The following is an 11,963-nucleotide window of genomic DNA, read 5'->3' as shown; positions in this document are numbered from 1 at the left end:
ATTTAAAAGTTAACGATAATTGTGTAATTGTAAATAATTGTGCGCGAAAATGTTTTTAAATAATACCATTACGTTAACTCTACTTATTAATTAATTATTATGATTATTAATTTTAATTCTAGTTTTTAGCGAAAATTTAATAAAAGCAAAAAGCCTTATTTAAAACAAACCAAGTCTGTCTAGCCTACTACCACAGATCCTTAAAGTGGAGGAGCCTGGAGTGGATCCTCCCATCTTCCAGCTGAGATCGGGGATTGGGGATGGAGGCGAATAAAAACGACCTCTTTCGCTGATTTGGCAATTATTTTTATTGTTTTTTTCAGTAAAACAGTAACAGGAATCGTGCGCAGCTATGCCGATTTAAGAGCTAGTCTGACTTAGAAAAGTATCCAGTACTATATGATGCAGAAATTAAAGGTTACCGCGCGAAGCGTCCGCTTGAATGGGCTAAGCAGCCACTAGGTCGTGCATCTAAGTTGGGTTACAGAATTGTGACGGAGTGACTGGTTTGGGTGAAATGTGGAACAAATGCAGTTTTCTTGGGTCGGAGGGCGCCAGGTCGGTTGCCGGTGAGGTGCAGAATTGCCGCCTTGGCGAATCGGGTTCAAAAAATCGATGCTGCCTCCAATGCCTGAACGTGGTGGTCTAGTAGGTAGCGCTCTACTGGTAGCGCGCCAGCTTGGGCAAGGGCGCGAACGAAGTGGGCACGATGGGAACGCTTAATGCCTGGGATCTGCGGAAAGTGATTCAGAAATGCGTCAGTATCCAGGCTCCAAGATGCTTTGGCCGCGACTTACCGCCAGAAGAGGGAGCTTCCGCGCTTGAGCTCGCCGCGCGACTGCAAGTCGTTCCAGCAGTCCACCCAGTTGTTGTAGACCGGCATGATTGGCGGCTGGCCGGCCATCAGGCGGGAGCCACTAACAACTGAGCAGGTGGAAACTACCTGGAGGGGATACAGTAGACTGGAGATGGCGAACTGCGTGAAGCCGGCGTTATACTGCCTGCCCAGCTTGTCCTTGATCACGTATTTGTTCAAAATGTAGACCGTGGAGCTGCTGAGCACCAGACAGGCCACATCGCAGAGAAGCTTCGGCACGATGCCGGCGAAGAAGCCTGCGATGCCCTCTGTCTTCCAGATCTCAGCCACGGAGCCCAGAATGGAGGTGTACAGGGTTTCACGACCTACAAACTGCGCCATCATGCGCAGCGAGATCACGTGAAATGGGTGGGAGGCGACGATGCCGCTCACCGTCAGTACGATGTCCCGCTTCAGGGTGGACTTGAACAGGACATACCTGTGGGAGGAAAACGAAATAAATGAGACGCCACCCAGTCTTCAAACAGCGAGACTACTTGCATCTCCTCCTCATTCAGGTCCGAGTCGTCCTTGACCTCCTCCGGCTTGTCCAGACCCAGCTTGTCGGCCACCCGCTCGCTCACCACCATGGCCACCACGGATCCCACCAGCTTCGGTGCTAAGCCGCGGTAGCACCCGTAGAAGCCGTCTATCTGCCTTATGTGTCCAGCTGTAAGCGGAAAGTCACGTATCAAATCCTGCTTGCCGGCATCCACAAACCGGGAACTTTGCACCCACCGTACTGAAAAATGTTCGGCAGCTTCATGATCGGCTTGCCCAGTAGCGATTTGCCAGGGCGGGCTGCGATCGGCTCGTAGCCGAGCTGGATCAGTGTTTTGGAGTACTCAAAGGGATGCAGGGCGGCGCTGACGCCCATCCTCAGGCCGAACCTAATCCAGGCGTTCACCTCAGCATTCTCCTCGATGTGAGTGTTGTAGTCGGGAAAGCCGGCCATTCTGTGTACGGTATGTGCTGCTGATGTCGACGAAAACTTTGGCGCTTGCAATTTGGGTGGACTTGCTGTACAAGAGCCTGCAACTGTATCTGACCGGTAGGAGGAGCACGGCACGGCTGTCCAGTCTCTGGTCTGATTATTTCTGATTATAAAACTAAATGACAGAACGGAGTTGCCACCTGATCGATTTGGTTCGTCGGGTATAAAAAGTGTAGGAAGGCAAGTGTTGGGTAACGAAATTTGGGCGGCGGATAATTTTTTGCTTAAAAAAAGAAGGATAAATGTTAAATATCCCTTCATAATGTACAAAAATGCATAGAGCCACTAAATCATCGGCAAAAATCATCTGATTCTTGAGCGGAATCCCTTAAAGGATTTGTGGATCGATTCTCCATCAATCTGCATCAAAAACTACAAACGAAATATTTTTTAAAATTTTAGTTCAATTTTCTGGGGAGTCCCCTTCCGAAATGATGAAGAATGCATGGAAGGGGCTGTATATCACCCAGCGATGGCTATATCTTTGCTGAAAATGATCCGATTCTTGAGCGGAATCCCTTAAACGATTTGTGGATCGATTCTTCATCACTCTGCATCAAAATCTACAAACAAATTATATTTTAGATTTTTAGTTCAATTTTCTGGGGAGTCCCCTTCCAAAATGATGAAGAATGCTTGGAAGGGACTATATGGCCCCCAGCGATTGCTTTATCTTTGCTGAAAATGATCCGATTCTTGAGCGGAATCCCTTAAAGGATTCGTTGATCGATTCTCCATCAATCTGCATAAAAATCTATAAACGAAATATTTTTTAAATTTTTAGTTCAATTTTCTGGGGAGTCCCCTTCCAAAATGATGAAGAATGCATGGAAGGGGCTGTATATCACCCAGCGATGGCTATATCTTTGCTGAAAATGATCCGATTCTTGAGCGGAATCCCTTAAACGATTTGTGGATCGATTCTTCATCACTCTGCATCAAAATCTACAAACAAATTATATTTTAGATTTTTAGTTCAATTTTCTGGGGAGTCCCCTTCCAAAATGATGAAGAATGCTTGGAAGGGACTATATGGCCCCCAGCGATTGCTTTATCTTTGCTGAAAATGATCCGATTCTTGAGCGGAATCCCTTAAAGGATTCGTTGATCGATTCTCCATCAATCTGCATAAAAATCTATAAACGAAATATTTTTTAAATTTTTAGTTCAATTTTCTGGGGAGTCCCCTTCCGAAATGATGAAGAATGCATGGAAGGGGCTATATGGCCCCCAGCGATCGCTATATCTTTGCCAAAAATCATCGGATTCCTAAGCGGAATACCTTTAACGATTCGTGGATCGATTCTCCACCACTCTGCATCAAAATCTACAAACAAATTATTTTTTTATATTTATTGTACAATATTTTTGGACGGTCCCCTTGCAAAATGTTGACGAACGAATGGTAAAAGCTATATGTTCCCATCAATCTGCGTCAAACGCTAAGAACCAGTTTTCCTCTTTTATATTTCTCGCTAAATGTTTTTGAGGAATATCATTAGTTATAGTAAATTCGTTTTTAAATCCGTTTTTAAATGTTGCCCTATTATGAGTATATTTTGAAGTTTAAATTTATTATGTAGTCCGAATTCGGATACTCCGAAAAATAGCAAATGCAGAACCATCCCATCACTAGTCATTTATCGATATATGGATCTGATATATCGATATATATCTTGACCAGCTTACAGCTGTTTTTCTTGAACGTGGGGTGGTACTATGCACAGGTATGAATATTTGTAAATAATTTGATTGTTTGATATTTTTTCATTCAGCCATACAGGTATTTGCTGAATATATCCTACATTGGCACGAGCTTTCGGTAGGTAGCTTTAAAGATACCAATTGCATATATCGCTAAACTTATTCAATCCCGTAGTGGTATTCAGAAGACTGTTAACAAGTCGGAGCAGCCCCGTCTGGACACCAACACGATTCAGGGCTGCTTGGAATTGGCTTTGCGCGTTTTTCGACCCACTAACGATATTCAAACGGTTCTCTCCAGTCGGTGAGCTTAGCTAAGAGGTGTTACGTAAAGTATTCATTAATTCACCCTGTTCCAGAACTGACGCAGGGGTACACGCTCTACACTCGACGGTTCACGTGGACCTGCAGCGCTATGATGGCCAGCCGTATGATACTGGAACCCTAACTGGTGTGCTTAACCGAACTCTCGACAAGCAAAGGCTTCCCATCCGCATACTGAGCAGCCAGGTGGTGTCAGACTCCTTCCACTGCCGCTACCACGCCACCGGGCGCACCTATCTGTACCGATTCGCTGTCTCGCGGAATACTGGCGCAGTGGAAAGCGGAAATCTCCGAAACAAGGGATACGAGTCGTTTATTCCAGTCGAGGAACTCGATCGTTGCTATTTCCTACAGTACATATCCCCGTTACGAAGTTTAAAGTGCGCGCTGAATATATTCTTCCCACAGATCCACGAGCTTCGATATTGAACGAGTCCGGAATGCGGCGCGAATGTTCATTGGGGTCCACGACTTTCGTACCTTCATGAGCGTAAGCCGCCAAAAAAGCCCGTCCCGTGATCACCCTAGGTTTACGCTGCGCAAAATCGACGACATAAGCATCCGTCCAGGAAGAGCTCTTGCTGTGGCTGGCAACGCCGCTCTGGCCGCGAATTCCTACGACTACTGGGAGATAGAGATCCGTGCTAAATCATTTCTGTACAAGCAAGTAAGGCGCATTGTTGGCACCCTGCTCGCCTTAGGCTGCGGGCGAATCGACGAGAAAAGTGTTTACCAGATGCTGACTATTCCCTCGAAAAACTCGTGGGATCACCGCGTTCTTCTGGCGCCTGCCTGCGGACTCTACCTCTGCCGTGTGCACTACCGGGAGGACAACTAGAAAGGATGATTTTGCTGTACGAGCTGCAAAAGCGTCTGGCCAGTCTGCGGCCAACCAACACAGTAGTCACTACGCCCACCGGTGCCCGTTTCATCGAGCGTCGCACATCCCCCACCGGCGACGAGGAGTCGCCTCAGCAGCAGCAGTTAGAGGCGCGCGCCTACGGTTTCGTGGTGGACACCAAGCCGGACACCGTGCCCGCATGTATCCTAAGTGAGTTTCTTTACCTCGGCTCTCAGGACTCCGTAAGCACCGAAAACGTGCTGAAGTTCAAAGTTACGCACCTCCTGAGTATTGGCATCGAAACGCCCAACGTAGAGCTTCCACCGACACTGAAATGCAAGCATCTACCCTGCTTGGACCTGCCTGAGACAGACCTCATGCCCTACGTACTGCCCGTATCTATCGAATTCATCGACGAGGCCCGACGCTCGCGGGGCTGCGTGCTGGTCCACTGCAACGCGGGAGTTTCGCGTTCCGCTGCCGTTGTCATCGGCTACCTGATGCAGCGGCGAGACATGGGCTACGAGGAGGCCTACAACTTGGTCAAGTCCTGGCGACCGTGCATCCAGCCCAATGCTGGTTTCGTGCAGCAGCTGAAGAAGTCTCTTAAGTAAATTATTGTATTTCGGCGTGTAGCTTTTTTAGTGTGATAAGCGCCTTTTGTTGCCAAAAATAAAATTGAACAAGAATATAGGAAGAAAATTGTTCGCACCTGAGAACGGGCAGGTAGGCAGCCGAGTAACATAAACAATGAATCAAATCTGTATTTGGTTAGGTGATAATTTGGTACAAAAACTGTAAATCTGTGAAACGATATTCTAGGAGGATCTCTAGACGAGGGTGCCCAGGTGTTGTATGTCCGATCCGGCGGAGTAAAGAGCTGGAGCGCAACACTTTTCGGGCCTGTTCGGCCTGTTGGTTGAGGTAGAAGGCTCCTCCATGAACAGTTGCTTGGACAAGCCCTTATCGGGCACATGGCGGTCCTTCAGGTTCTTGTCCGTCAACTCAGACTGGGTCAGACATTGGATGTGGCTGGGGATGAGAAGGTGGTCTTCTAATACTGGCTGCCCCACGGCTGAGACACGGAGATCGTTTTTGGTTTCTTTGTGCTGCGAGCGAGGTTCAATCGACTTGGTCGACCTCTCTTCAGAGGCTGTGACGGGCGACGGCTCTTGGTCGTTGCGGGCCACCGTTGTTTCGAATTCGCGGCCTAAACACTCGAGGACGCCCAGCTTGGCCTTCAGCTGCTCGTTGGCCGTAAAGAGCTTCCGCTCCACCTGAAGGATATCCGCCACCTGCGCCGCCAGCTCCGAGTCGAGTCTATCGATGTGCTGGAGGACCTCGCTCTTCGATTGGTACGCCCGCTTCACGTGGTGCCTCCGGACTTTGGCGTGCAGGCTCAGGAGCCGCTCTTCTTCTCGCTGCAGCTGCTTGTTTACTGCGTGGATCTTCTCGAGCCAGAATAGGCGCATTTCGTCCGTTACAGAACCGTCGTCCTTACAGGCGGATTCTTCAGCTGAAAGTAAAAATGAAATGAAAGAGGCGAGTGTCCTACATATTCTAAACGTGCCTTGGGCTTACCTATTTCATGGTTACGATCTTGATGTAATCTCATCACGCCCTCTTCGAGATCTTGTACTTGGGGGCCGTTTTCCTCCGGATCTTCCAAGTCCCTCAGGTATGTTTCCAGGAGGTAGTTTTTGCCCATCTCTCTTTCCCGCACTAGATGCTTCTCCTCTTCGATTTTCCGAATCTGTCGATCCTTTTCGCTGCCAAAAGAAAAGCGTTTTCAGTCGATCGAGTGCAAGGACCCTACTTCACTTACTGCAACATGGACATCTGCTGGAGGATAGTCTCGTCCTGAGCCAATATTGTCGTCAGCAGAGTCTCGTTCGGCGCCAGTGGGCCGTTCCGCACTTGTAGTTTCCGGCTCCTCTTTGGTTGCTTTGGGTGGTCCCTCATCCCAAACTCCCCCCACTGCTCCCCTTCCAAAAGCTGGCTAACTCTGGCCGGCGGAAGCGTCTTGTGCCTTCCCCTGCGCCGGAAGCGAATGCTGCGCGAGCTCTCCACTGGACTGCCCATTCCACTGTCCTTGTCGGTGGTCGCAGGGTGCTTGCCCGTCGAAGCAGGTCCCAGATGGCGTAGCTGAAGCTGGCACTTGAAGAGAAGGGAAGAGACAATGAATGGAAATGTTCAGGTCACGCGGAACATTTGATTTACTTTGTCGGCTAGTGGAGCGTGCTGCTTCGAGATAACATCGGCGAGTCGGGCACCCCCGTCCAGGTACTCTTCGTAGTGGTGCAGTTTCTGCACAATGGCGTACTCCTGGTTCCATGTCGGGTTCCTCAGGCTCTGCGGATTATTCTGGTAGTTGAGCAGAGCCCAAACAAGATCTGCGCAGGTGGTATTCTCGTCCACGCCGGATATCCAGTGCTCCTCGCCGTCGACCCAGACCGTCAGGTGGTCCGAGAGGGAGGAAAGTGAGTCCGCATCTCCATCGTCCGCGCGGCAGATGTGCCGCGGACCCTGGGGCTCCAAGCCCACTCCTGTTGGCTGGTCTGTGGTCATTGGTTCTGCTGCCATCCTAGGGGAGACAATTCCGAAAAGGGTTAGGTAGCTAAGCTGGGTGTTGAAAAGCTCGGATGTGGTAAGAGCGGCAGCCACTTAACGGTTTGGCTCGAAGCCATAAAGACCTTTCGTATTGCCGTAATTTATGCAGCTCCGCTTAGCCCACTCTTGCTCAACTATTGTTTACTCGGGACAGTGAACTCGGAGGCCGCTTGGTGGCTGCTCGGCAAACGGGACAGACAATATGCCAACAGTTCTTGCCACTAAACGTTCTCCACTTTAAACAACGTGTCAAGATCGGTAATTAGCCAATTATGCAAATCCACCGACACTCCTGCGCTCCTGCGGTCAGATACGATCGCTTACAAACTGCAGTAGTTCCTGCCGCACTCCTGCATCTTACGAAGCAGGTGACTCATGGACTGCACCGCTACGCTCCACACCACACCACTCCGCTCTGCACCACTCCACTCTGCTTGTTACAGTTTCAACTTTCTCGCACTACACCTGTTCCCCTGAGGAGAGAGCACCAGCTGGAGGGGATCGAGCTTACCAGCGCACTCGGCGTCATCGCTACAACTGAGCCACTTCGCGGTCGGGGCGGACTTAAAAAGAAACACCGAAGCGGCTCGGAGGGAAAGAGCGCGCCAGAGACGTGTCCAAGTGGCGCTCGGCTGACGAAAGAGCCAAGTGGCAGAGACAAACACACGGACAGAAGCTTGTGTGGCAAGAGTGAAGGAACACCTTTTGTTTTTCTCTTCGAACGTACATGTAGCGGGTATAGTGGGTAAGTTTTATAACTTGGTTTGGCCCAAACCACCAAACAAATCCGTTTGCTGCGCCGTGCCGAGCCACTCCCCTGGCGGCTGATGCTTCGCCGAGATATTCTTGCCCGCCAGCCACAGTGCGGCTTTCGCTGCTGTTATGAAAGACGACGCATAGTGGAGTTTACTGTAATTACCCGAAGCCGAATGGAGAGCCGTTTCTTAACAAAGCGCTAAACGGAGCCAAGATCCGAGACTCGGATATGAGGTGGTGCATGGAGCAGCTACAAAGTGGTACTGACTGGAACGCCAGCACAGACTTAATTGTCTGCTGGCCAAAACTACGAGCCTAGCCAGTCGATTATCATTTGGGTCTAAACGAGCGCACCCGCTCAGGGTAATCCTATTTTGGGCTACTCCACTGGCAGACGAGTGGTCGGCGAATGGTGGGGTCATTAGAGATCAGCAGTTCCCAGCAATTAAGAAGAGAAAACATTGAAAAGGAAAACTCCGCTCATTACCACAAGTGTGCTTAATGCGGATGGAAAGAATCCGAGGAGAAACTCGGTCGGATTAGCTTTTGTAAATAAGTGTCTAATCAGCGCGGCGTTTAGGGTGATTGGTAGTCTGAATAAATGGCTGGAAAGCGGCTCTATGAGTGTTTGCTCTGGACATGCCAATTTTGGAAGAAAAACAATTAAGACTCGACTCTAGTCCAAGGCGTTGAAGTCTGCTGGAGCAGAAGCCATTTCCCATTCAGTTTGGCGCAGCCAGTTATGTTTGGATTGTTCCTTGGCAGCTCACTTGGCTTTTGGCCTTTCATTTTCATGAGTTACAGTTGAGGTTCTTCGATTTGGATACCTCGATTTGGAAAACTAAACGCTAAACCGGTATGAATTGCATGCATAATGCATAAATGTGTGCCACTTAGTGCATTTATGTGTCTGGCCAGGTTCGGGGGTCCGGGGATATATGTACACCATTACCACCAACCAGTAACCAGCACGGTGTATAGACCTCAAGCCAAGCACTTGTAGGTGCGACCGATTTCCACTAGGCCGCATAGTAAGTTGTGGGACCCAGTGGCTTGAAATCGAATGCTCATTTGCCAGACTACCCTGGGAGTGAACCATTCCATTTGTAACTTCCAGAGGTCTTTCGCGACATTCTAAGGGCTTCCTTCATGGGGTTTCCATTGTGCTTTCAAATCGAAGCGGCCGAAAAGGGGCACCTGCAGAAGAAAGTCATTGAGCGTATCCTGTCCATTCCCCAAAAAGGTAAACAACACAACCACGCAAAATGTGTGTATGCGCCAATAACAAAAACACGAGCGGGGCAGCTCATTGGCATATTACGACATCCACCGCCGGCTCCAGCTGAATCTCTCTCGGCAGATCGCTCACAAAAACCTGCTCCAAACAAGTTATTTTCAGCCCGAGACGATGCACAGCCGCGGTGATCAGTCGCCTAACCAACGTCAGCGAGTGCGGTCGCGATCGAGCCAAGTTACCGTGCTCCCAGTGCTTCAGCGAGTCGGATCGGATCGGATCGGATCGGGGCGGACTGTGTCGGTGCTCCAGTCGGTCCACAAACTTGATTTGTATGTGCCAGAGTATTACTAACAGAAAAATAGGCGATTATATACGTACATTGCTTTTGTGGGCGCCCACAATGGAGACAATCGGAATGTAGTTGAAACCCGAAAAACGCCAAGAGGCCTTGTAGAGAGAGATACAGATTGGCTTGAAAGCCAGAGGAATGCAGGTTCCTTGGCCTCGGGGAAATTACGTCAATTCCTATTGCCGATTTCCCAGTTTGTCGAATATTGCACCGAAGTGGCTCTCCGATTATGGTCGGTGCAGCCTACGGTTTTGGCAACGATGTACACACCTGGCGATGGCCGAGGCCAGCGATGAGGGCGTGACCCGTCCCGAGGCTGAGCCACGAGAGGCTCCCAATCCGGCTGCTGACCTTGCCCTGCGGAAGTTTGGACTGTCGTGGTGCAGCAGCAACTGGGGCCACGCCAAACTGGTTTTGCTTCCTTCGCCGCCTAAATACTACCCACATAAATACGCGAAGAGTCATCCAATCGTACATATTTACATACAGTGGTGCAGGGGTGCAGGGGGGAACAGCCCAAGTATGACGGATAAGCTGTCATTAGCCGATCCTAACGTAAGGCACGCATGAACCGCGAAAAAGTGTATTCTAATGAACTCGTTGGCTCTTTGGGCCATCTGGACAATTTAATAATTTAATTATTGCAATTCGCTGGTTAGTCATGGCGAGATGGATCTCCACTAGCGATTCTTCAGAGGTATTCCACTGCAAGACCGGAGAAGTAATCCGCCTGTGCTTCCCCTCCATTTCAGGCATGCTCCAATGAAAGCTTCCACCATCCCCAGCAAAGATGCCACGCAAGCTCCTTAAATTCCTGATCATATTCGACAACACCTCACTGCTTTACTTCCCGGGACAGTTCCTGTCCGGCAGGGTACTCATCGAGCTCCAGGACGAGACGCCGGCCCTGGGCCTTCACTTTCATGTGGTGGGCGAGGGCGTCGTCCGCAATGGACGTCGGCAGGAGCGAACCTACGACAAGGAGAACTACATCGATTTTCGGATGCGGCTGCTCGGAGACGTGGACCAAGGCGGGCCGGCCATCCTCTCCCCAGGCATTCACAGTTTTCCCTTCAAGCTCGGATTGCCGCATGGCCTACCCTCCACCTTCCTAGGTCGCTATGGCTGGATCCAGTTCTATTGCAAGGCAGCCCTGCGCGAAAACAACGGTGTCATCCACAAAAACCACCAGGTCTTCATCGTGATGAACCCCATCGACCTGAACCTGGAGAAGCCCATTCTGGCGGTGAGTAGTTGTGGGGAAACTTATTATCAACATTTCTCTAATATGGTCAAATTCGCATCCTTGCAGCAACCATTCACCTGCGAGGTGGAACACAAGTTGGGCGTCGTCTGCGTAGGCGGAGGGCAGATCAAGTGCAGAGTTTCTCTGGACCGCGGCGGGTATGTGCCCGGCGAGAACATTCTGGTCACTGCGTTTATTTCCAATCACAGTAACGTTTCCGTCAAACGGACAAAGGCGTCACTCACAGAGGTAAGTACTTCACCATGTGCTGTTGGCTGCTCTTACAACCGATTCCATTTCTCGTTCAGACCATAGAGTACCTGGCTCGGGGCAAGGTTGTGCAGACGGAGAAGCGGGAGCTGGCCGTGTTAGTGCGCGGCAAGATCCGACCGGGCGGCAAGGACGAGTGGCACAACGAGCTGTATGTTCCACCTCTGCCGCCGACGAACCTGCAGGGCTGTCACTTAATCAAGACTTCCTACGATGTGTTCTTCGTGATTGAGCCCAAGTCCCTGGAGAAGGAGATCAAGCTGCAGCTTCCCATCGTACTTGCCACTTATCCGTTCCGAAACTCCGGCGACTCCGCGAATGCAAACACATGGCCGGAGTCGGTGCTCAAACCGGACACCCACACCCACTATCCCTCCACTCTCCCCATTTTCCGGCCCTGGCTGCATGACAAGCCCAGCGAGGCATAGCACAGGAGCCGCAATATTCGAGCCCCATAGCCACAGGAATGCCCATAGTTCAGTTAACAACGATGCGCCATAAACAAGCTTAATCTACTGTATTTAACTCGTTCGTCTGTAGCTCGGAAATTCTGTAAATGTAAACCGATTAAACTAAAACCTAACAATGTTATCGCTAGATCCTAGTCCATGTGAATTCGGAGGTCCTAAGAGGATGTGTATTTTTGTTCAACATATTGGAAAACTTCAACTGAAACTACTCAACTCTCTATAAAGGGTTGCTTTCAGTTAATGTGCTGCTGTTCAAATGATGCAAGGTGTTGAGGGTTTATTTCTTAAGGAATAGGAAATTAAATT

At 49.8% G+C, this 11,963-nt stretch overlaps 5 protein-coding genes across 8 annotated transcripts; 3 read left to right on the top strand and 2 right to left on the bottom strand.

Moving 5' to 3' along the window:
- Positions 1-284: 284 nt before the first annotated feature.
- Positions 285-1,978, bottom strand: LOC6507488 (mitochondrial carrier homolog 2). The gene is made up of 4 exons (XM_001955866.4): positions 1,595-1,978; positions 1,358-1,526; positions 798-1,295; positions 285-733 (listed from the first exon to the last, which is right to left on the bottom strand). Exons 1-4 carry the CDS (start codon positions 1,809-1,811, stop codon positions 661-663), a joined length of 957 nt encoding a protein of 318 aa, XP_001955902.1. The 5' UTR covers positions 1,812-1,978; the 3' UTR covers positions 285-660.
- Positions 1,979-3,495: 1,517 nt separating this feature from the next.
- On the top strand, positions 3,496-5,416 carry LOC6507552 (tRNA pseudouridine synthase-like 1). Its single transcript, XM_001955867.4, has 5 exons — positions 3,496-3,577; positions 3,634-3,672; positions 3,730-3,858; positions 3,914-4,231; positions 4,287-5,416. The coding sequence occupies exons 1-5, from the start codon at positions 3,570-3,572 to the stop codon at positions 4,714-4,716; spliced, it is 924 nt and encodes a 307-aa protein (XP_001955903.1). The 5' UTR covers positions 3,496-3,569; the 3' UTR covers positions 4,717-5,416.
- LOC6507553 (dual specificity protein phosphatase 19) lies at positions 4,722-5,416 on the top strand. Its single transcript, XM_001955868.4, has one exon. It carries the CDS (start codon positions 4,722-4,724, stop codon positions 5,331-5,333), a length of 612 nt encoding a protein of 203 aa, XP_001955904.1. The 3' UTR covers positions 5,334-5,416.
- A 42-nt stretch (positions 5,417-5,458) lies between these two features.
- On the bottom strand, positions 5,459-8,343 carry LOC6507487 (bicaudal D-related protein homolog). 3 transcript variants are annotated; one of them, XM_044715129.1, is made up of 5 exons: positions 8,249-8,343; positions 6,940-7,303; positions 6,545-6,876; positions 6,301-6,488; positions 5,459-6,235 (listed from the first exon to the last, which is right to left on the bottom strand). In XM_044715129.1, the coding sequence occupies exons 1-5, from the start codon at positions 8,326-8,328 to the stop codon at positions 5,550-5,552; spliced, it is 1,650 nt and encodes a 549-aa protein (XP_044571064.1). In that variant the 5' UTR covers positions 8,329-8,343; the 3' UTR covers positions 5,459-5,549. The 3 variants fall into 3 exon arrangements, with proteins under 3 accessions (XP_044571064.1, XP_001955905.1, XP_044571065.1); XM_001955869.4 differs by lacking the exon at positions 8,249-8,343 and adding an exon at positions 7,841-7,904; XM_044715130.1 differs by lacking the exon at positions 8,249-8,343 and adding an exon at positions 7,654-7,808.
- A 1,154-nt stretch (positions 8,344-9,497) lies between these two features.
- LOC6507555 (arrestin domain-containing protein 4) lies at positions 9,498-11,778 on the top strand. Of its 2 annotated transcripts, none has more exons than XM_001955870.4 (4): positions 9,498-9,651; positions 10,424-10,917; positions 10,984-11,166; positions 11,226-11,778. In XM_001955870.4, exons 2-4 carry the CDS (start codon positions 10,462-10,464, stop codon positions 11,613-11,615), a joined length of 1,029 nt encoding a protein of 342 aa, XP_001955906.1. In that variant the 5' UTR covers positions 9,498-9,651; positions 10,424-10,461; the 3' UTR covers positions 11,616-11,778. The 2 variants fall into 2 exon arrangements, with proteins under 2 accessions (XP_001955906.1, XP_044571066.1); XM_044715131.1 differs by lacking the exon at positions 9,498-9,651 and adding an exon at positions 9,691-10,226.
- Positions 11,779-11,963: the final 185 nt, after the last annotated feature.

This window comes from Drosophila ananassae, chromosome 2R, assembly GCF_017639315.1.
Source record: "Drosophila ananassae strain 14024-0371.13 chromosome 2R, ASM1763931v2, whole genome shotgun sequence".
NCBI lineage: Eukaryota > Metazoa > Arthropoda > Insecta > Diptera > Drosophilidae > Drosophila > Drosophila ananassae.
Note: the sequence above shows the minus strand (reverse complement) of the source record. Positions and strands in the feature narration are given on the sequence as shown.